We start from the raw sequence: 25,213 nt of genomic DNA, 5'->3' as shown, positions 1-25,213 counted from the left end.
TGGATGCAGGCAAACCTAACTTCAGAAGAAATCCACAGATGTCACAAGCTTGGAGCCCACTAATTGCAGCTACCTGGAGTAATAACAGCTTCAGAGACACAACTCACAGCATATATCTCCGCCCAACCCCAAGAACATAGGCTGCAGCAGGATGGTGCCATCTTGAGAAAAGATGTTGGATTTCATACTGCACTAGGGCACAAAATCGCTGCAAGTCCCCACCCTTAGGGCTCCAAAGACATTTAACCATGCTAACAAAAAAGAACATAGCCTCAAACCAAACTAGGCCAAGCAGTGCAACTATGACACCAGCAAACCAGTACATACAACATCCTGCATAAGGGAACATATGATTCAGGATAGCAGGAAAATCTACCCCCAGAAGCATGGGCACTTGTTCCTTCAGGCATGGTACACATAGCCGCTTTCTTCCCCAACTGATAAACAAATTCAATAAGTTTGAGGGATGCAAAATCAACATACAAAACTCAGTAACATATTCATATACCAATATTGAATTTGTTGAAAAAGAAATCACAAATATAGTCCAATTTGCAATAGCCACCAAAAAAATCCTATGAATAAATTTAATCAAGGATGTGAATGAACTCTGCATTGAAAATTACAAAACATTGATGAGAGAAATTGAAGACAAAAAAAAGAAAGAAGACTTCTAGTGTTCATATTTTAAAGAATGCATATTGTTAAATACACTACTCATAGTACCATTGTTAGTGTTTTACAGATTCAATGCAATTCCTATCAAAACACCAATAACCTTCACAGAAGTAGAAATAATAACCTTGAAATTTAAAAGAACACCGCAAGTAGTCAAAGCAATCTTGAACAAAAAGAACAAAATTGGTATTACCACCATCCTTAATTTCAAGATATACTATATAGTGATAGTAAAGTAAATAGTATGGTACTGACATAAGCATAGCTCAATGGAAAAGAACAGAGAGCTCAAGAAATAAATTCCACATATCTAAACCTAGCCGATTCTTGATTAATGGTGCTGGGGAAAACAGAAATTTATATGCAGAAGAAACTAGACTCGCTAACCCCATCTCTCACCATGAACAAATATCAACCCAAAATATATCAAAGATCTGCATTTATGATGTGAACCTATGAAATCACTTAAAGAAAACATAGGAAAGTTACTTCAAGCATCAGTATAGGCAATGAATTTTTGGATAAGACCCAAAGAGCATAGGCAACAAAAGCAAAAATTGACAAATGTGATTACATCAACCTTGGAATTTTCTGCACAGCAAAGGAAAAGACAAACTAGAGAAGGGAAGAAAGCTTTTTGCAAGGCCAGGATTGTGGTATGGCAGGTTAAGTTCCTACTTGCAGCATCAGCATCGCATATCAGAAAGCCGGTTCAAGTCCCAGCTGCTCCGTTTCTGGTAGTAAGGCAGCAGATGAGGTTTCAAGTGCTCAAATTCCTGGCCCATGTAGGAGATCCAGATCAAGTTCCTGGCTCCTGGCTTCAGTCTGGCTCAGACCTGGCTATTACAGCCATTTGGGGAGTGAACCGCAGATGGAAGGTCTCTCTTTCTGTCTCCCTCCTGTTACTCTGCCTTTCAAATAAATAAACCTTTCAAAAAGAAAATAAAAATGCAAACTATTTATCTAACAAAAAATTAATACTCTAAGCACAAAGAAACTAAACAAACCTCAAAATCAAATAAACAAATAAACAAAGAGACCAAACCACAACTAGAAAATAAGCAAGTGATATGAAGACATTTCTCAAAACAATCAAATGGCCAAGAAATTTATGCAAAAATACTGAACAGTGTTAGCTTTCAGTGCAATGCAAATCAAAACTACAATCTTTCCTCAGTTAGAGTAGCAATCGTCAAAAACACAAAAAATACGGGGAAGAGGTGAGCCTAGTAGTTATGATGCTGATTAAGACTCCTGTGTCCCACACTGGAGTACATAAGTTTGATATCCAGCTCTGGCTCTTGACTCCACCTTCCTGCTAATGCAGATCCTTGAAGACAGCAGTGATGGCTAAGTGTTCCAACTCCCCTGCTGGGAGATTACATTGAGTCTCTAGCTCCCAGCTTTGGCCTGGCTCATCCCAAGCTGCTGTAAGCATACTGGGAGAGAATCAGGGGATGGGAACTCTTTTTCTATATATACATGCACATCAGTCTCTGTCTTTCCCTCTGTGTCTTACTACACCTTCTAAATTAAAAAAAAAAAGACAATAAATAGCAAATGTTTGCAAGCATGTAGAGAAATGGGGACTCATAAACTGTTATAGAAGGTAAATTTGTATAGTCATTATGGAAAACATTTGGAGATGCCTCAAAAAAAAAAAAAAAAACAAACTAAAAGTACATCTATCATATGATCTAGCTATCCCACTTCTGGTTATATATATATATACCCAAATGCATAGAAACCAGCATGTCAAAAAGATACTTATACTCTCATGGTTTTTGCAGCACTAATCATAGTAGCTACAATATGGAATCAACCTAGATGTTCAGCAGTTGATAAATGAATAAAGAAAGCATGGTGAAATACTATACTGCTATGCAAAATAATAATATTCCATCATTTGCAGAAAAATAGAACTGGAGGAAATCAAGTCAAGTGAAATAAAGCAGATCCAGAAAGACCAATACTGCATGTTCTCTCTCATATGTGGAAGGTAAGTCAATATCAAAGTAAAATGGTGATTTCTAGAACTTAGAAAGGGTGGGGGGAGGGGATAATGAGGGACATTATTGACAGGTACCAAAACAGGATCAGAAAGAAATAATAAGTTCTAGTTGTCCACAGCATGGTGAAATGACATAGTTCATGATAACCGAGTATAAATTTTACAAATAAATATGAGAGAGGAGCTGAAAGCTTCCAAAGTTACAATAAAGGCAATCAAATGTTAATCACCCTGATTTCACCAGTACACAACATATGCATTCATTGCCAAGTCACAAAGTACCTCATAAACATGTACAATTGTTAATTCAGGAAATGTTTAATGTTCAAGGAGCTGGAAACACTAACTAACCTGATTTGATCATTACACATTGCATACATGTATCAAGTTATCATCCTGTACTCTATAAATATTTAAAACCAAAATAACTTTAAAAATTTTAACATTTTAACTTTACAACGTAAGTACTTATCCTGATTTCTCTTCTTTGTATTTGTCCTAGCATGCATAGCTTTCTTCCATTTCTCTCTGCTCCCTACCCATGTCATTTATTTTTCTACTTATATAATTTTAACTATGTGAACCTCTTAGTTTTCTACATTTTGCTCTCTATGAACTTGCACTGGCAATACTAACATGTTACTTAATCACAACATTTTAAATGTATGTGATGAAAAAATGCCTTTTGGGGACTAGCACTGTGGCATAGTAGGTTAAGCCTCTGCCTGTGATGTCAGCACTGGTTCAGGTAAGGGTTGCCCCACTTCAGATCCAGTGTCTGCTATGGCCTGAGAGAGCAGTATAAAATGGCCCAAGTGCTCCCACTTGTGTGGGAGACCAGACAAAGCTCCTGGCTCCTGGCTTCAGATTGGCCCAGCTCCAGACATCACAGCCATTTGGGGAGTGAACCAACAGATAGAAGACTTCTCTCCGTAACTTCCTCTCTGTAACTCTGCCTTTCAAATAAATAAATAAACCTTTAAAAGAAGAGAAAATACCTTTTCTTCTACACAGCTTGTAATAAAACAATGGAATTTGTGTCTGCTTTGAAAAACTCCCAACAGAAGGGTCATTAGTACATATGTCTGTGTGTAATGATGGCCAGATGCTCAAAATGTTCAGGTTCTGAATTAGTCAAAGCCTGTGTTAGGCATGTTAGTGACATCAATTTTCTGTACATGAATTCAGCCTTGCAAACAACAGATTTCTTCATCAGTTGAGATAAGAAATATGAATCCCTAAATGTTTGAAAATACTGAAACAAAGTTTACTCCTCATGAATAAGTACACCTTAAGGAAGATAATTAGAAATTTGAAGTCAATTTCTAAATGTCATGTTTCATTAGTCATGAATTTGTCATAAAGAGGCTTTAATGATGTTTTAACATAATCTTACACCATATGAGGAGGTAGTAGATACAGTCATATTGGCATGCAGAAGCTTAAGTGATGTAAAGTTTTTGATTTATAACCTCCATATCATTTTCACATATTTTTCATCTTTCTATTCCCACATATCCTACAAATAATTAATGGTTAAAATAAAATGTGGAATCAGGTTGGGATGAATGCCAAAAATACAGCATAATTTAAGCTTCGGGAACTATGTAGAATGTCATTAGATAAAATGGCAACATTATGTAAAACTACTATGTACATTTTACTATTGTTCATTTTAAATTCACATGGAACTTTCAAAATTAAGACAGATTTCATTCTCAAAATACACTAAAGTACAAAATATTTTATCAGCAAAAGTAAAAAAATTTTTTCATGAATCTAGTATTTAATTTTGATAGAGCAAGTAGTAGAGCAAATATCACTACCTAAAACGGTCCTTTTAGACAACTAATCTAGAACTATAAATATTCATTCTTTTCACAACACAAATAGATACTTACAGGCAGCAGCACTCGATCAGGAATTAGACTGCTAGAATCTGGTTTATCAAGCACACCTTGCTCAGTGGTTGACGTCACTGTTACTTCTCTGCTTTGAAGAAGATGGCAACCAGAAGCACTTATTCTTGCAGTTTGTTTACAAAACTCATTTTCTGAACTAATTAAGTTAGACAATTAAATAAAAAATTTATTGATACTTTAAAATGTAATGAAACTGCAGGAAGTATGTAAGTACACTCTGATCAATTCACTGTTCATTGTGTCAGAAATCATTTATTTAAAATCTTTTGCTTGTATCAATGTACCTATAGTAAGAAAACTTATCACTATATGTTCTCTTTCACCAATGGATAGGTATATGGTAAAACATCAACAAACTAACCAACCAAAAGCAAGCAAACAAACCCTAAAAACTATATAAGCATCTGAGAATATTTCTTTAAATATTCCAGGGATAAATTATAAGGAAAGAAAAATGTAAGCATAAAGGAATATCATTTTTGTTCACAGTAACTTTAATTAATACGAATAGTTCAGAGGAAATTCATTTCTTTTTTTTAAAACTTTTATTTAATCAATATAAATTTCCAAAGTACAGCTTATGGATTACAATGGCTTGCCCCCCCCATAACGTCCCTCCCACCCGCAACCCTCCCCTTTCCCACTCCCTCTCCCCTTCCATTCACATCAAGATTCATTTTCGATTCTCTTTATATACAGAAGATCAGTTTAGCATACATTAAGTAAAGATTTCAACAGTTTGCTCCCACACAGAAACATAAAGTGAAAAATACTGTTTGAGTACTAGTTATAGCATTAAATCTCAATGTACAGCACACTAAGGACAAAGATCCTACATGAGGAGTAAGTGCACAGTGACTCTTGTTGTTGACTTAACAAATTGACACTCTTGTTGATGGCATCAGTAATCACCCTAGGCTCTTGTCATGAGCTGCCAAGGCTATGGAAGCCCCCTGAGTTCACTGACTCTGATCATATTTAGACAAGGCCATGGTCAAAGTGGAAGTTCTCTCCTCCCTTCAGAGAAAGGTACCTCCTTCTTTGATGACCCATTCTTTCCACTGGGATCTCACTCGGAGATCTTTCATTTAGGCTTTTTTTTTTTTTCCCAGAGTGTCTTGGCTTTCCATGCCTGAAATACTCTCATGGGCTTTTCAGCTGGATCCGCATGCCTTAAGGTCTGATTCTGAGGCCAGAGTGCTGTTTAGGACATCTGCCATTCTATGGGTCTGCTGTGTATCTCACTTCCCATGTTGGATCATTCTCTCCCTTTTTTATTCTATCAGCTAGTATTTGCAGACAGTAGTCTTGTTTATGTGATCCCTTTGGTTCTTAGTCCTTTCATTACGATCAATTGTGAACAGAAATTGATCACTGGGACTAGTGAGATGGCATTGGTACATGCCCCCTCGATGGGATTGAATTGGAATCCCCTGGTATGTTTCTAACTCTACCGTTTGAGGTAAGTCAGCTTGAGCATGTCCCGAATTGCACATCTCTTCCCTCTCTTACTCCCACTCTTACATTTAACAGTGATCACTTTTCAGTTAAGTTTTAGCACTTAAGAATAATTGTGTATTGATTACAGTATTCAACCAAAAGAATTAAGTAGAACAAACAAAAAAAAATACTAAGAGGGATAACATATCAAGTTGCTCATCAACAGTCAGGGTGAGGGCTGATCAAGTCACTGTTTCTCATAGTGTTCATTTCACTTTAACAGGTTTCCTTTTTGGTGCTCAGTTAGGTGTCACCTATCAAGGAGAACAAGTGGTATTTGTCCCTTTGGGATTGGCTTATTTCACTCAATACACAATTATTCTTAGGTGTTTAAATTTTAACTGAAAAGTGATCCCTGTTAAGAATTTGGAAAACATTATGCTGAGTGGAAATTCATTTCTTAATATTTTTACTATCTTCTAGATCCCAGTGATCTGTAACACAGGCCAAGTGGATCTGTATTTTCAGCTGCTGATACACTGTTACCAGCTGACCCGTGACTCCTACTTCAATATTCTGAATTCTGAACCCAACTGAGATCTCTTCAAGGTTTAAAATTTTAATCATTCTAGCATATTCCTTTTGTTCCTCAGGTCTGGTTAGAATGGTGGCATTTCCTATGTAATTTTCTCCATGATACCTCAGTATATCCTCTTTGGCCTTTCAGTTCTCTAAAATCCAAAATTCCTTAAATTATATTATCTAAAAACAACTAGTACATTTCTGTCTTCTGACTGGACTGTCTGATGTAGGCCCTCTCTGCTTAAACATCCCACTATGGCATTTCTATCTGTGAAGACTACTACTATAGGGGAGGGAGGGTACTATTCTAACACCCTCCCAGGCATTCAGATAAGAAATTGAGTTCATATTTCACCACATCTGGGATGAACCTAAGCTTTTAATCAATTCCTGCTACCGCTATCCAACCCCCAATCTTACCAGGTTTCACCCACAACATGGGAGAGCATGAAAACAGGGTTCACACTCAGTTCCCAACTCTCTTGCTCTTCTACTGTTCTTTATCCTTCCCTGTCCTTCCAATCCTTAACTGTAGCAAAAGACTTCTTTTATGCTGAAATTTCTCTATTTTCTTTCCAACACTAATGTTCTTGTGTTTCTGATATCACAATGAGAACATCACTCAACTATCCACCTGTCTCAAAAACCACTCCAGTCAAGAGGCAGCATGAAATGTTTCTCTAACAACACTGCAGCCCAATGAAGACTTCTTTTAGCTGTCCAGTGAACTTCTGAGTAAGTAATAAACACTCTTTTTGCATGTCTAAGGTTTTGTGTTTCTTATTCTGGAAAAACTAATTAAAACACATAATAAAACTCAACCAATCTCTGATTCAACAATATTTAAGAAAAAGTTCTTGGAAATTAGAAAATCCTTTGAACTCTTTTTATATATCCTCATTATAAAGTGTTTCCCATCCATAACTACTGTGTCTGAAATGAGCTTCAGATAATGTTTACAAGTCACAACTGAACACATGTTCTTTTTACTCATTCCTTTGCATTTCTGGCATAGCTGTTTACGTTAATCCTCTACAAGATAAATGAGACCCTAGGTGAAAAATTTGAATTTCACTTATAAGGAGGGATGAAAAAGATACTGCCATATTTTAACATTTACTCATCATTAATATTACAGACCAATGAATAGAAAGAATAAGCATGATTTGAAAGATAACCCTACCATTCACAAATTTTACAGTTAACATACTGATTCGGTTCAGATATGGTCAAGTGTACCCCTAAAAGTTCATGTACAGGAAGCATTGTGACCAGTATGGTGATGTTGAAAAGGCAATGAAATCTCTAAGAAAGGCGACCTCATGGGAGGACCCTGGGTTATGACACTCATGGAAGGGATTAATGCTGATTATGCAGTTAGTGACACAGAGAGCAGATTACTATAAAGCAAGGCCAAACTAGGTTCTTGGAGCCTTTTGCACGCAGCCAGGGAACCTCACCAGTATAGTAGCACCATGGTGTTTGGCCTTCTAACCCCAGAATCATGAGACAAATAAAACCCTTATTTTACAAAGTATCCAGCATCGGGTATTTTGCTGTAGCAATGTAAAACAGATGAATGCTTGCATATTACATATACCCTATTTTGGGAAGCACAGTGAAATAGGCATTACAGAAGTAATACACTCAATTTTTACTATGATACAATTAAGTAGGTCCTGTTATCCTTGGGTCATAGTTAAGGAAACAGATTTACATATACTCATACAGCCAGAAAGCGGAACAGATATTAGAACAGTATTCTATGATTAGACAGTTTTGCTCTTAAACTTTAATCTAGTCAGGGATTATATTCAAAATAAATAAAAATGCAAATAATCATAAATTAATGTACAAATCAAATTTCATTTTTAAAATGTCATTCCATTCTCAATTCTATGTATTATAGCTTTTATTAAGTAATAAAACTGCAGCACAAATTTCTCACCAAAAATTCTAATACTCAAGTAATTTGCTAATTTACAGAAAATGTTAGTCTAATCTTTTATGATATTCTTTGACACAAGGTGTCACCAGCCAAATGATGTCCCTTTCTGAGCCAGGCATTGACCTAGGATAGTATTTCAAACTTTTTTAATGACTTTTTAACTAAATTGATAGTAATTTCTTAACTTCAAGTCTCTTAATAACTACAGGAAACATATTGGCTTCACCAATTTTGTTCATGATTCCAAATCTTCTATCAGTTTCTGCTAAACAACAGAAATTTTTTCAAAAGTCCAATGCCTTCTAATACTGTCTGAGATCTTTAAACCATATATCTTTTGTTTTGAGTCACAAAAATCATTTACAATGCCATTTTATTTATTTTAGTCTAATTCCCTAAGCCAGATAAGAATGCCATTAAAACACCCTTAAGAGTGTAGCTTCTACTGCTGGACTGTCTCACTTTCAATACTATCTGTGCCATTTAAATTTTACACTCCTATGTCTCTATTACTTACTTGATTTTTAAAGGTGATCATAATTATAGTGCTCAAATGACTTAATATGCATTTAGAATGGTGCCTGTCATAGAAAGCACTATATAAGCATTAGCTCTTATTTTTATTATGAAAATTAATTTCATGATGGACAGATAGATGTTGTTTTAATAATTCGTTTCACTAAATGAAGATGAAATACATCATATTGTCAGAGGTAGTCCAAATAGCATAGATTCAAAACCAAAAGGTTCAACACAGGCAATCTTCCTTTAAATCCTCTGGTGACAAGAAAGGCAGATCTATTTGCATTTTATTCTTAATCTGCATATATTGAAAGTTTAATGTATTAATGATTCTTCTTTGAAACCACAGACTATGACGGAGACATGGGCTTTGTTTCATTCTCAGGAGGCCTCCAAGGTTATAAAACTCAAAACTCAAGCTCATCTAGTTGGGATAAATGCCCTCAGGTGAAAGTTAGCTTCCAGGTTGTAGTCCACGTCCCTCCTCAATTTACCATGTAGTCTGTGTACTCCTTACTTTTTTCTTACTCTTGGGATATAGTCATGAATATGCTTTATTCCTATTTGGTCTAAAATCTTTATTATTTTCAGGAAGTAGGTCAGTCCTGATAATAATATATAACAATATATTCCAAATGCATGTTAAATAATTTGAGTACTGTTTTACTACAAAACATTATATTCCTCATAAATTAGAAATCACATACAAGAGTCTAAAACAAATAGAAAAACTATCTGCCTTTCACCTCTCCCTGGACCCGTCCTGAGTAATTTTGTCATTAGGACTCTTTAGAGTAATTGAGTCTTTAAGGGTTTTTTTTTTAATTGTGGATTATAGTTTTGTTTGTTTATTTTGGTACTCACTACCACAAGTTTAATTTAGGGCTAATTCTGATTTGTCAGTTTTTTATCATACCTATTAACTCTGCAATATCAACTGAGAAATTTGGTACACCCAAGAGTATTTGAAAAACTTCATGTAAAATGAAATTAGTAAGTATGTTGTTTGGGTGCAAGAAAAGATTTTAAATCCATACAAGGCATGTTCAAAAAGTTCATGAAAATGCATATTTTGCAAAAACTTTGCACAGGTTTCAAAATCCATCCTATTAGGGATGTTCTTTGTAGTACTCTCTCACTGAGCAATTCAGACTTCTGCTTAGCTTCAAGAATTTTATCAAACCTCAAAAATAGGAAAGTCAGTTTAGCACAAAATGTTCCAGCAAGATACCATGAACCTCTCTCAAGTCCTGAAAAAATATTTATGTTATGCATTATCCTAGATAATAAATAAGTTTGACTGTAGGAGTTTTCTTACCATGTCTGGCATTTTAAAACTTCTCTCTGTTATTGACCGGAAAGGAGCACATTTGTTGGTCAGGTTACATAATTTCTCAGATATTCCACCAACTTGTGATGTCTAAAAAGCACATTCAGAGAAGTTAAAATTGGCATATCACATATTTTTATCAATAGAAATAATACTATAATAAGCTTGCAATGAAGCTTATCAATATTGCTCTGTCATTAACTATACACAGCCATTATTCCTTAAAACTAAAATTGTTAAATAGGAATAGTAAAAAGAATTAAAGTCAAGGGAGATTGAAAAGGAAAACGAATTGGATTTAAAAGACTCTAGATAGGGGCCACTGCTGTGGAGAAGTGGGTAAAGCCACCGTCTGTGGTGCTGGCATCCCATATGAGTTCCAGTTCAAGTACCAGCTGCACCACTTCCAATCCAGCTCTCTACTATGGCCTGGGAAAATAGTAGAAAATGGTTCAAGTCCTTGGGCCCCTGCACCCATGTGGGAGACCTGGAAGAAGCTCCTGGCTCCTGGCTCAGACTGGCGCAGCTCCAGCCTTTGCGGCCATCTAGGAGTGAACCAGGGGATAGAAGACCTCTCTCTCTCTCTCTCTGCCTCTCCTCTCTCTCTGTGTAACTCTTTCAAATAAATAAATCTTTTAAAAAGAACAAAAGATAAAACAACAAATCTACATATATTATTTAAGTATATTAGAAGTAAATTACTAGCTCTACTTTAATGTCACAAGCAAACATCAATTCCTTTTCTATTTTATAACTAGCAGGTTGTGGACTCAATAATACATGAATATAAGGTATTTAGACAAATAGACTAATAGAATTACTTGTTGATAATTAATATTTAATACATGAAATTAAAAATATATTAGCAAAAACTATTTAACTTAATTATGTGGCAAATCTGAATTGATTCACTTTCTTAGCAAAATGATTCACCCTCTTAAGTATCATAATTCTTTATCTGCATTGCAGACATATATTAATAGGACGGAGGATAATGATAATCTAAAAATTCAATTAGCAATTAAGTAATCCTTGTGATACTGCACTCTGATTTATCATATAATTTATTCATTTGTATCCATTTAATAATTTAAACTGTGTAAACAGTGTTAAATTTCCTTGAATATAAAAAAGCAATAAGGATTTCTTTTCACACACTTCACTATTTTTATTTAGAATTTCAACTTCATATTGGTATTTTAGAATTTCATATATAGTAATAGTTAGATATCTTTGCTTATTTTGTTGGTAACACTAATTTAACTTAATATATTTAATTAATAAATAATATGTTTAATATATATTTTCACACACACCCCACAAACTGGACCTCTGAAACTGCCACTATATCCTAAAAGCTGTGGTTAGATTTCTCCATTCTTTGTCAAATTATTCCTATAATAGTAATTCAAGAGAAAACAGGTAGATTCCATTACTTTCAAAATCAGAACAATCATAGTCACATCTTACAAAAATTAAAACTTTCAAATATAGAACATCCTTTTTTATCTGAGTCATTATTATTTTTGTGTCCTTATTATGTGTCTGAAGCTGAAAATAATTGCTATAATAATTTCATCAATGGCTTGTACATTATACAGGAAATCATTACAGAAGGAAGTTCCAAAATCTATTGCAACTTTCATGGTTTATGGGGTAGAAGCTACCAAGCTGAATTCAACTACCAAGAAATATATTACTCTCAATTACTTTGGCTTTAGAATGAATGGGTAGCTTGCAGATCATATTTCTAGCAGGAATAATTAAAAATAAACAAAGATCCAATTTTCCTCGCACCACTTGTTGAAGAGACTGTCCTTTTACCAGGGATTGAATTCAGTTCATTTGTCAGATTAGCTGGTTGTAGATGTGTGGATTGATGTCTGGGGTTTCTATTCTGTTCCATTTGTCTACATGTTTATTTTTGACAGTATCAGGCTATTTTGATTAGCACTTCCCTATACTATGTCTCAAATATAGTATTGTGATGCCTCTAGCTTTGTTTTTGTTGTTTAACATTGCTTTAGCATCTGGGGTCTCTTGCATTTCCACATTAAGTTTATCATCGTTTTTGCTAGATCTGAGAAGAATGTCGTTAGTATTTTGATTAGGATAGCTTGGAATCTGTTAATTACTTTGGGTAGTGTAGACATTTTGGTGATACTTATTCTTCCAATCCACAAACATGGAAGATGTCTACAATTTGTTTTCTAAAAAGTTTTGAGATTTTCATCATAGAGATTTTTCACATCCTTGGTTAAATTTATTCCAAGTTTTTTAATTATTTTGAAGCTATGTGCATGGGATTGATTTTACAAGTTATTTCACAGCGATGTCATGGTCTGTGTATACAAAAGCTATTGATTCCTGTGTGTTGACTTTATATCCTGCATCTTACTAAACTGTCTTATGAGTTCCAATAGTTTCTTTGTGGAGTCCTTTGCTTCCACTATATATAGAATCACATCTGCAAAAAAGGATAGATTGACTTCCTCCTATACAATTTTTATCACTTTAATTTCTTTTTCTTGCCTAATGGCTCTGGCTACAACTTCCAGGACTACATTGGATGGTAATGTTAAGAGTGGGCATTTTTGTCTGGTTCTGGATCTTAGTGGGAATGCTTTCAACTTTTCCATATTCAATAATATGCTGCTCTGGGTGCAATTTGTTTATTATTTTGTTTATTTTAACAATTTCTTTCTCCTCATAATTTGGGGTTTGGTTTGCTGTTGTTTTTCTAGGACCCAGAGATGCACTGATAGATGATTTATTTGGTGCCTTTACAATTTCTTGACGTAGGCACCAATTGTTATAAACTTCTCTATTAACACTGCTTTTGCTATATCCCATAAGTTGATATGGTATTGCTATAGAGTCATTTAAATCTACTGTATCCTTATTGATCTTCTGTCCTGTTGATCTGTCTATTTCTGAGAGTAGAGTATTGAAGTCCCCCAGTACTACTGTATTGGAGTCTAAGTCTCCCTGTAAGTCCCTTAACAAATCTTTTAAATAAACCGGTGCCCTGTAATTAGGTGCATATACATTGATAGTTATTATATCTTCCTGTTGACTTGATCCCTTAATCATTATATAGTGCCCCTCTTTGTCTCTCTTAACAGTTTTTGTGTTAAAGTTTATGTTGTCCGATATTAAGATGGCTACGCCCTCTCTTTTTTCCTTTCTGTTGGCATGGTATATCTTTTTCCAGCCTTTCACTTTCAGTCTGTATGCATCTTGTTGGAAAGATGTGTTTCTTGTAAGCAGCAAATAGATGGGCTTTGTTCCTTAACCCAATCAGCTAATTTGTGTCTTTTAATTGGACAGATATCTACAGAAATTTTCATCCTACACAGAAAGCATTTACATTCTTCTCAGCAGTGCGTGGAACCTTCTCTAGGATTGACCACATACTAGGCCATAAAGCAAGTCTCAGCAAGTTAAAAAGAATTAGAATCATACGATGCAGCTTCTCAGACCATAAAGGAATGAAGTTGGAAATTAGCAACTCAGGAATCCCTAGAGCATATGCAAACACATGGAGATTGATCAACATGCTCCTGAATGAACAATGGGTCATAGAAGAAATTAAAAGAGGAATCAAAAATTTTCTGGAAGTAAATGAGGCAAAGGAAAACCCTTCTCTCTGTCTCTCTTTCTCACTGTCTACTCTGCTTGTCAAAAAATAAAAAAATATATAAGAGTGGGAATAAGAGAGGGAGGAGATGTACAGAATGAGACATGCTCAATCGGACTTGCCCCAAATGGTGGAGTTAGAAACATACCAGGGGATTCCAATTCAATCCCGTCAAGGTTGAATGTACCAATGCCATCTCACTAGTCCAAGTGATCAATTTCTGTTCACAATTGATCACACTGATAGGTCTAAGAGTCAAAGGGATCACACAAACAAGACTAGTGTCTGCTAATACTAACTGATAGAATCGAAAAGGAGAGAACAATCCGTCATGGGAAGCGGGATACACAGCAGACTCATAGAATGGCAGATGTCCTAAACAGCACTCTGGCCTCAGAATCAGCCCTTAAGGCAGTTGGATCTAGCTGAAGAGCCCATGAGAGTATTTTAGGCATGGAAAGCCAAGACACTCTGGGAAAAAAAAAAAAAGAAGACCTAAATGAAAGATGTCTGCGAGTGAGATCCCAGTGGAAAGAACAGGGTCATCAAAGAAGGAGGTACCTTTCTCTAAAGGGAGGAGAGAACTTCCACTTTGACTATGACCTTGTCGGAATAAGATCGAAGTCGGCAAACTCAAAAGGCTTCCATAGATTCCTGGACACATGCAACCTAACTAAATTGAACCAGGAAGACATCGAAAACCTAAACAGACCCATAACTGAGACAGAAATTGAAACAGTAATAAAGGCCCTTCCAACAAAGAAAAGCCCAGGACCAGATGGATTCACTTCTGAATTCTACCAGACATTTAAAGAAGAACTAACTCCAATTCTTCTCAAACTATTCAGAACAATCGAAAAAGAGGGAATCCTCCCAAATTCTTCCTATGATGCCAGCATCTTCTGTTTATGTAGTTACACCCTCACCTCCTCTCTTACAAGGTGATCAATACCCAGGAGCTGGCACACAGTGGGTGCAATATTCATCCACACTGCCTCGAGAACCATACAAAGGACCCATGTAGTCCTCAGTGTCAGCATCGATCCTGCTGCAATTACCCTCATCCAGGAAATCAAGGAGCCCTGACCATGCAGAGCCAACCACAGTAAATGCCCAGAGAACCAGCCATACCCTGTGCCCTCCCCCCACACACACACAGCCACAGTGTTTCCACAGTTCCAGGACATAAGGCTCCCAAACACACAAAGTGCCAAGGATCCTCTCTGTCCTGCCAGTCCATCTCACCCACAAAGAGACAGAGATGTGCCCAGAGCCAGCTGCCTTTGGGTGTTCTACGGAGGTAGCCCAACCCTCAGAGCCTGTCATGTGTTTGGAGGCTGGGGACACCTCACAGTTCTACATGGGTGACCAGCCTCCTGTTAATCCTCCCGGCCAGACTCAGTTGTGTGCAGACACAAGCTGGCACAGAAGCTAAATATGTCCAAAATGGTGCCCAGTCTCTCTCAGCAAGTTTCAGGGTACCATTGTTGGGGGAATGGGAAGAGAGAAACATGCCCAGTTTTTTATTCTAGGTTAGCAGGTATCCTGTCACCTATAGGGCTCCAGGCCATACTCATGCCAGGCTCTCCCCATAGGTATATCAGCAGTGGCTTGAGCCACTATAATCTGCTCTCACTTCACTCTCCAAAGCTGGCACTGAGGCTCTTGGCTGCTGGGGTGCAGTGTTGTGTCCATGGTTGTGCTGTGTGTCCACACCCTCCAAGTAGACCCACAGCATCCCTCTTCTTTCCATGGAATTTCCACTGCAGTTTCCTCCCTAACTTTTCTCTGAGATTGCACACTCTCCACTTTTTTTTTTTTTAACTATCCTCCCCTAGCCTAGAGCAGTAAGCGCACTCCCTATTCAGCCATTTTTGAATAATCTGGATGTTAATCCTTTATCAGATTCATAGTTTGCAAATATTTTCTCCCATTCTGTCAGTTACCTATTCACTTTGTTGAGTCTTGCCTTTGCTATGGAAAAAGTTCTCAGCTTGATAAAATCCCATTAGCCAATTTTGCTTTTATTATCTGTGCTTCTGGAGTCTTATCCAAAAAGTCTTTGTCTAGGAAATGTCTCTCAGCATTTTTCCTACGTTTTCCTTTAGAATTTGATGATTCGGGGTCTTAGGTTGAGATCATTGGTCCATTCTGAAATTATTTTTATAGGGATGTAAGTAAGGATCATGTTTCAAACTTCTACATATGGAAATTCAATTATCCCAACACCATTTGTTCATAAACAAGTAGCTGATTGTAGATGTGTGGATTAATTTCTAGGGTTTACATTCTCCTCAGTTGGACTACATATCTATTTTTGTGCCAGTATAAGACAAGCCCATGAGAGTATTTCAGGCATGGAAAGCCAAGACACTCTGGGGAAAAAAAAAAAAAACCTAAATGAAAGTTCTCCGCGAGTGAGATCCCAGTGGAAAGAACAGGGTCATCAAAGAAGGAGGTACCTTTCTCTGAAGGGAGGAGAGAACTTCCACTTTGACCATGGCCTTGTCTAAATATGATCAGAGTCAGTGAACTCAGGGGGCTTCCATAGCCTTGGCAGCTCATGACAAGAGCCTAGGGTGATTACTGAGGCCATCAACAAGAGTGTCAATTTGTTAAGTCAACAGCAGGAGTCACTGTGCACTTACTCCTCATGTAGGATCTTTGTCCTTAGTGTGCTGTACATTGAGATTTAATGCGATAACTAGTACTCAAACAGTATTTTTCACTTTATGTTTCTGTGTGGGAGCAAACTGTTGAAATCTTTACTTAATGTATGCTAAACTGATCTTCTGTATATAAAGAGAAATGAAAATGAATCTTGATGTGAATGGAAGGGGAGAGGGAGTGGGAAAGGGGAGGGTTGCGGGTGGGAGGGACGTTATGGGGGGGGGGGGGAAGCCATTGTAATCCATAAGCTGTACTTTGGAAATTTATATTCATTAAATAAAAGTTAAAAAAATAAAAATAAAAAAAAAGGTTGAGATCCAGAAAAGATGGCGGGTTAGGGAGTGGCATGCTTCACTGGGCTAGTGATAAAGAGTGAGGAGAAAAGTGTTAAAGGTACACTTTCAGCAGAGAACTGGAGAGAAAACTGCCCAGGAAGCCACACAGCAGGAGGCAGAATAGAGTGAACCTGAGCAGAGAGTAGAAGCACAACACAAGCCAGAGCTAGCAGCAGTGTTGAGGTGAAGGTGAGCCAGACTGCAGAAACCCATGGTGACAGAGCCAGAGGGAGAACATTGCAGGGGTCCAGACTAGAGCCCTGGGGGCTGGCAGTAGCCAGTGGTTGACTGTGGATCTAGTGGAAAAGGAAGGAGATGTTTGATACCCTCCAAAGTCTCCAAAACTGAGCCCACTGTCCATCAGAGAGAGGACAGGTGCCATTTTAGAATACAGCAGCAGCCAAAGTACCCCTTGAGCACATGCATAACAACTGACTGAGGAGGGATACTTAAAGAGTAGTGCCAGCAGCGGGGTTGGGCAGGCATTTGGCCAGCGACTCTGGTGTATGTGTGTTTGATTCAGAGATTCAAGCAGAGGAAACGGTCCACAGTCCTAACTTTGACTTTAAGCTGGCTTAGAAGTGGCTGGGCATCTATGTGGTACAGAGAGGTGCCTGCACCCACAGCATCCCAGAGTCAAAATACCTAGGCAGATCAGTCTTGGTAACATCTGCCTCCTTTTTGATGGAAAGATTGGCAGGGTGGAGGGAAACCTCTGAACCCCATAACTGCAGGAGCCCTAAGTGCTGAGATGTTAGGTACTCAGAGGTTACATGAGAAGGGGCAGGGTGTAGCTGGGTATTGAGTTCTATCACTCCCAAATTGGGTGTTTACTCTGGAAACTAGCTCCACACTAGAGCATTTACCAGGGCTCCTTGGCCACACCCACCACACATTTCTTGGTATTCTCTCAAAGTGCAGACATTCCATTAAGCCACAAAAGTATACCCAAAGATAAAAGCAATCAGAAGGAAAAAAGTAAAAATAAATGGCACAAATGCCTAAAACTAAGTGCAGAAATTCAAGAAACAAGAATAAGGAAGACACCATGACCCCCCTTCAAAGGGACACAACAATACTTAAATATTAGAATGTGAAGTGAAGATGAATAGAATGAGGAAATGCCAGAAATGGAATTCAAAAAATTAATCATAGGATTACTCAAAAGCAATCACAAGCAAATCCATGAACCATAGAAAACTATACATGACATGAAGAAAAATGTTTCTCATGAAATTGAGATTTTAAAGAGAAATCAAAATGAAATATTAGAAATGAAGAATTCAATATATCAAATCAAAAATATAGTGGAAAGCCTTACCAGTAGACTTGGTAAGGCCGAAGAAAGAATATCCAATCTAGAGACACATTTTTCGAACTCAGAAATATAAACCAAGGACAGAGAAAATGTATGGAAGATCTATAGGATATTATCAAACAACACAGCATATGGGTCTTAGGAGTTCCTGAGGGCATGGAGAGAAAGGTCTAGAACCTATTTAATCAAATAATTACAGAAAACTATCCCAATTCTGAGAAAGAAAGGGATGTCAGGTACAGGAAGCACACAGAACTCCAAACAGACATTACCAGAAAGCATCTTCACCACAACACATTGTAGTCAAAATTTCCACAGAAAAACATAAAATTCGAAAATATCCATGACAAAAATACCAGATTACCTTCAGAGGATCTCCAACTAGACTCACAGTGGACTTCTCATCAGAAATCCTATAGGCTAGAAGACAATGGCAAGATATACTCCAAATCTTAAGAGAAAAAATTGTCAACCCAGAATACTATATTATGCAAAGCTCTCAGTTATGAATGAAGGTGAAATAAAGACCTTCCATAAGAAACAGAAATTGAAAAGAATTTGTTACCACTAATCCAGCCTCACGAAAGATGCTAAAGGATGTGTTACACACAGAAACAAAGCCATCATCATGAAAGAATGCAAAGACAGAAAAATCCCCCAGTAAAAGTACAAAAGAAATCTAAAGTAAATGACAGGAATATTCATAGAAAAATGGCATTGCCAAGTAGTTATTTACTAATCAATAGTCACCTTGAATGTAAATGTCCTCTATTATCCAGTTAAAACAGACTTACTAAATGGACCCATCTATTTGCTGCTTACAAGAAACACATGTCACTAACAAAGATACATGCAGACTGAAAGTGAAAGGATGGAAAAAGATATTCCATGATAACAGAAACCAAAAAAGAGCTGTTGTAGTCATCCTAATATCAGAAATAATGGACTTTAACACAAAAACTGTTAAAAAAAGATGAAGAAGGGTACTATGTAACAATCAAGGGATAAATTCAACAGGAAGATATGCCTATAATAAACATATAAGCACTGACTTACAGAGTACCTGGCTATTTAAAAGAAATGTTAATATGCTAAATTGATCTTCTGTATATAAAGATAATTGAAAATGAATCTTGATGTGAATAGAAGGGGAGAGGGAGCGGGAGAGGGGAGGGTTGTGGGTGGGAGGGAAGTTTTGGGGGGAAAAGCCATTGTAATCCATAAGCTGTATTTTGGAAACTTATATTCATTAAATAAAAGTTAAAAAAAAGAAATGTTAATGGACCTGAAGGGAAACAAAGACTCAATACAATAGTAATGAGGGAATTCAATATCCCACTGTCAGCAATGGACAGATCAACTAGATAGAAAATCAGTGGGCAAACAACAGAGTTAATTTACACTATAGAACAAACAGAACTAACAGATATCTATAGAACCTTTCAATCCACAGTGTCAGAAAACATCAGTGCATGGAACATGCTCTAGGGCAGACCATATACAGGACTACAAAGCAAGTCACAGCAAATTCAGAAAAATCAAAAAAATCCCATGCATCTTCTCTGACCACGATGGAATAAAGTTGGAAATCAACAACTCAGGAATCCCTAGAACATATGCAAACACAGGGAGACTGAACAACATGCTCCATAATGAACAATGGGTCATAGAAGAAATAAAAGAGAAATCAAAAAATTTCTGGAAGCAAATTAAGATGACAATGCAACATATCAAAACTTATGGGATGGCCGGTGCCACAGCTCAATAGGCTAATTCTCCACCTACGGCGCCGGCACACCAGGTTCTAGTCCCATTCAGGGAGCCGGATTCTGTCCTGGTTGCTCCTCTTCCAGGCCAGCTCTCTGCTATGGTCCAGGAGTGCAGTGGAGGATGGCCCAAGTCCTTGGGCCCTGCACCCTGTGGGAGACCAGGAGAAGCACCTGGCTCCTGCCTTTGGATCAGCGCGGTGCGCTGGCCGCAGCGCGCCGGCTGCGGCGGCAATCGGAGGGTGAACCAATGGCAAAAGAAAGACCTTTCTCTCTGTCTCTCTCTCTCTCACTGTCCACTCTGCCTGTCAAAAAAAAAAAAAAAAAAAACTTATGGGATACAGCAAAAGCAGTGTTAAGAGGAAAGTAGCCACTGGTGTCTACATCAAGAAATGGGAAAGACACCAAATAAATGAGTTACAATGCAGCTCAAGGACCTATGAAAAAAGAGCAAACCAAACCCAAAACTAGTAAGAGAGAAGAAATAATTAGAGAATAAATCAACAAAATTGAAAAAAAAAAAACAACAACAAAGAATCAGCAAAATGTAGAGCTGGTTTTTTAAGAAAATAAACAAAATTGGCATGCCATTGGCCCAACTAATCAAAAAAAGGAGAGAGAATACCTAAATCAATAAAATTAGAGATTAAAAGGAAATGTAATAATAGACAACACAGAAATAAAGAGAATCATCAGTATTTACTACAAAGACCTATATGCCAACAAACTGAGAAACCTAGAAAAAAGAGCTAGATCCCTAGACACATACAACCTACTTAAGCTGAGCCATGAACACATAGTAAACCAAAACAGACCCATAACCAAAACAGAAATTGAATTAGTAAAAAAAGACTCTCCCAGAAAAGAAAAATCCAGGACCAGATGGCTTAACTGCTGAATTCTATCAGACATTTAAAGAAGAACAAACTCCAATTCTTTTCTTTTTTTTTAACTTTTATTTAATAAATATAAATTTCCAAAGTACAGAATATGGATTACAATGGCTTCCACCCCATAACGTCCCTCCCACCCGCAACCCTCCCCTTATCCACTCCCTCCATCACATCAAGATTTCCATTCACATCCTTCCATTCACATCAAGATTCATTTTCATTTCTCTTTATATACAGAAGATCAGTTTAGCATACATTAAGTAAAGATTTCAACAGTTTGCTCCCACACAGAAACATAAAGTGAAAAATACTGTTTGAGTACTAGTTATCGCATTAAATCTCAATGTACAGCACACTAAGGACAAAGATCCTACATGAGGAGTAAGTGCACAGTGACTCCTGCTGTTGACTTAACAAATTGACACTCTTGTTGATGGCCTCAGTAATCACCCTAGGCTCTTGTCATGAGCTGCCAAGGCTATGGAAGCCCCCTGAGTTCACTGACTCTGATCATTTTTAGACAAGGCCATGGTCAAAGTGGAAGTTCTCTCCTCCCTTCAGAGAAAGGTACCTCCTTCTTTGATGACCCGTTCTTTCTACTGGGATCTCACTCGCGGAGATCTTTCATTTAGGTTTTTTTTTTTTTTTTTTTTTTTTTTTTTTTTTTTTTTTTTTCCCCAGAGTGTCTTGGCTTTCCATGCCTGAAATACTCTCATGGGCTTTTCAGCCAGATCCACATGCCTTAAGGGCTGATTATGAGCCCAGAGTGCTGTTTAGGACATCTGCCATTCTATGGGTCTACTGTGTATCTCACTTCCCATGTTGGATCATTCTCTCCCTTTTTGATTCTATCAGCTAGTATTTGCAGACACTATTCTTGTTTATGTGATCCCTTTGGTTCTTAGTCCTATCATTATGATCAATTGTGAACAGAAATTGATCACTGGGACTAGTGAGATGGCATTGGTACATGCCACCTCGATGGGATTAAATTCGAATTCAATCCAATTCTTTTCAAGTTATTCAAAACAATTGAAAGGCAAGGAATCCTCCTAAATCTTTTCTGTGAAGCCAGTATCACCTTAATTCCTAAACCTGGTAAGACACAACCGAGAAAGAGAACTATAGACCAATTTCCCTGATGAACATAGATGCAAAAAATCCTTACAAAAATATTATGAATCTAACAGGTAATCAGAAAGATTATTTACTGAGATTTATCCCTGGTATGCAGAGATGGTTCAACATTCACAAATGAGTCAGTGTGATTCATCACATTAACAAATTGAAGAACAAAAACCATATGATTATTTTAATAGATGCAGAGAAAGCATTTGATAAAATACAACACCCTTTCATGATGAAAACTCTAAGCAAATTGGGTTTAGAAAGAACACTCCTCAACACAATCAAGATAATCTATGACAAACCCATGGCCAGTGTCTTATCGAATGAGGGAACATTGGAAGCATTCCTACTGAGATCCATAACCAGACAAGGATGCCCATTCTTACCATTGCAATTCAATACAGTCCTGGATGTTTTAGACAGAGCCATTAGGCAAGAAAAAGAAATCAAAGAGATACAAATTGGGAAGGATGAATTCAAACTATCCCTATTTGCAGATGACATGATTCTATATATAAAGGATCCAAAAGACTCCACTAAGATACTATTGGAACTCATAGAAGAGTTTGGTAAAGTGGCAGGATGCAAAATCAACACACAAAAATCAACAGTCTTTGTACACACAGACAGTGCCACAGCTGAGAAGGAACTTCCAAGATCAATCCCACTCACAATAGCTATAAAAAAATCAAATACCTTGGCGTCAACTTAACCAAGGATGTCAAAGATCTCCAAGATGGGAATTATAAAACATTAAAGAAAGAAATAGAAGAATACACAAAAGATAGAAAAAGCTAACAGAATGTGCATTCTGTTGCTGTGGAATGAAATGTCCTGTAGGTATCTATCAGGTCCATTTGATCAACAGTGAACATCAGCTATGTTAGCGTTTCTTTATTGATATCTAGTTGATCTGTCCACTGATGATAGTGGAGTGTTGAAGCCCCTCATTATCACTGTATTATAATTTATGTCTCCCTTCAGATTCATTAACATTTTTTTATTAAATTAGGTTTCCTAGGATTGGGTGCATATATATTTACTATACCCACATTTCGTGTTGAATTTGTCCATTAGTCATAAGATAAATAATGACCTTCTTTTTCTCTTTTACAAGTTTTTGTCTTAAAATCTATCTTGTCTGATATGAGTGTAGCTACTCCTCTTTGCTTTTGAATCCATTTGCGTGGAATGTCTTTTTCTATCCTTTCACTTTCAATCTGTGTGTAGCTTTAGCACTGAAGTATATTTATTGTAGGTAAAATATAGATGGGTCTTATTTTTTAATGCAATCTACATCTTTAACTGGAGAATTTAGTCCTTTTTGTAACTTTTATTTAATGAATATAAATTTCCAAAGTACAGCTTATAGATTACAATGGCTTCCCCCCCATAACGTTCTTCCCACCCGCAACCCTCCCCTTTCCCACTCCCTCTCCCCTTCCATTCACATCAAGATTCATTTTCGATTCTCTTTATATACAGAAGATCAGTTTAGCATACATTAACATGGGAGTACAGATAACCACACAGGAAATATTTAGATGTTATGTTGTCATTGATTTCTATTTGAAAAATTATGAATGATAAATGACCAAAAAAACCTGTATATGTGTGAAATGGTCATTTTCCCATTCTATTGTTTATATCTGTTGTCTATATTCCAACTAAATTAGCATCTTTTTACTTTTTATTTGTTAAACTTCTTATTCAGTGAGCCCCGGTCATTGTGACCATTTGGGGAGTGAACCAGTGGATGGACTGTCTCTCTCTCTCTCTGACTTTGCCTTTTACTGCAATGTAATTTTTTTTAAAACTTTTATTTAATGAATATAAATTTCCAAAGTACAGCTTATGGATTACAATGGCTTCCCCCCACATAACGTCCCTCCCACCCGCAACCCTCCCCTTTCCCACTCCCTCTCCCCTTCCATTCACATCAAGATTCATTTTCAATTCTCTTTATATACAGAAGATCAGTTTAGCATACATTAAGTAAGGATTTCAACAGTTTGCTCCCACACAGAAACATAAAGTGAAAAATACTGTTTGAGTACTAGTTATCGCATTAAATCTCAATGTACAGCACACTAAGGACAAAGATCCTACATGAGGAGTAAGTGCACAGTGACTCCTGTTGTTGACTTAACAAATTGACACTCTTGTTGATGGCCTCAGTAATTACCCTAGGCTCTTGTCATGAGCTGCCAAGGCTATGGAAGCCCCCTGAGTTCACTGACTCTGATCATATTTAGACAAGGCCATGGTCAAAGTGGAAGTTCTCTCCTCCCTTCAGAGAAAGGTACCTTCTTCTTTGATGACCCGTGCTTTCCACTGGGATCTCACTCATGGAGATCTTTCATTTAGGCTTTTTTTTTCCCCAGAGTGTCTTGGCTTTCCATGCCTGAAATACTCTCATGGGCTTTTCAGCCGGATCCACATGCCTTCAGAATTTAGTCCTTTTAAATTCAAGTTTATTACTAAAAAATTACTTGGCTCAGCCATTTTTCATAAATATGCCTATTGTTTGTTTTGAATCCCCTTTGTTTTTTTACTAGGAGTTTTTCTGCCCTCACATTTTTTCATGATGCTGTTTATCTTCCTTTGTTTCTGTGTGTAGTAGATCCCTAAGTATCATTTGTAAAGCTGACACGTGTTCATAGATTCTTTCAATTTTTGCTTATCATGAATTGTCTTTATTTCACTCTTATTTATGAACAAGAGCACTGCTGGATAAAGTATTCTGGGTTGGAAGTATTTTCTTTTAGGATTTGGACTGTATCTCTCAATTCTCCCTAGCCTATAGGGTTTCTGTTGAGAAATCTGCTGTCAATCTGATGGGAGATACTTGAAAGTTGATCTGGCATTTCTCTCTCATTTTAGATTACTCTATTTATGTTTTATTTTTGAAAGCTTGATTATTATGTGTCATTGTGAGGATCTTTCTGATCATGGCTATTTGGAGTTCTACATGCTTCCTGTATTTTGATGCCAATATTCTTTCTCCAAATAAGGAAAACTTTCTGCTAT

The 25,213-nt window shown here is 37.0% G+C and overlaps 1 protein-coding gene across 1 annotated transcript in view; it reads right to left on the bottom strand.

Annotated features, from left to right (window-relative positions):
* Nucleotides 1-25,213, bottom strand: part of STPG2 (sperm tail PG-rich repeat containing 2) — a 253,754-nt gene that overhangs the window by 88,123 nt on the left and 140,418 nt on the right. The window contains exon 11 of the mRNA XM_089302607.1: nt 10,422-10,523. Coding sequence (XP_089158733.1) covers nt 10,422-10,523 — 102 coding nt within the window. The remainder of the gene's footprint in view (nt 1-10,421; nt 10,524-25,213) is intronic.

Source organism: Oryctolagus cuniculus, chromosome 8 (assembly GCF_051225735.1).
Source record: "Oryctolagus cuniculus isolate XC-2025 breed Fujian yellow rabbit chromosome 8, ASM5122573v1, whole genome shotgun sequence".
Classification (NCBI taxonomy): Eukaryota; Metazoa; Chordata; class Mammalia; order Lagomorpha; family Leporidae; genus Oryctolagus; species Oryctolagus cuniculus.
The sequence above is the reverse complement of the archived record's forward strand: the minus strand, read 5'-3'. Positions and strand labels throughout refer to the sequence as shown.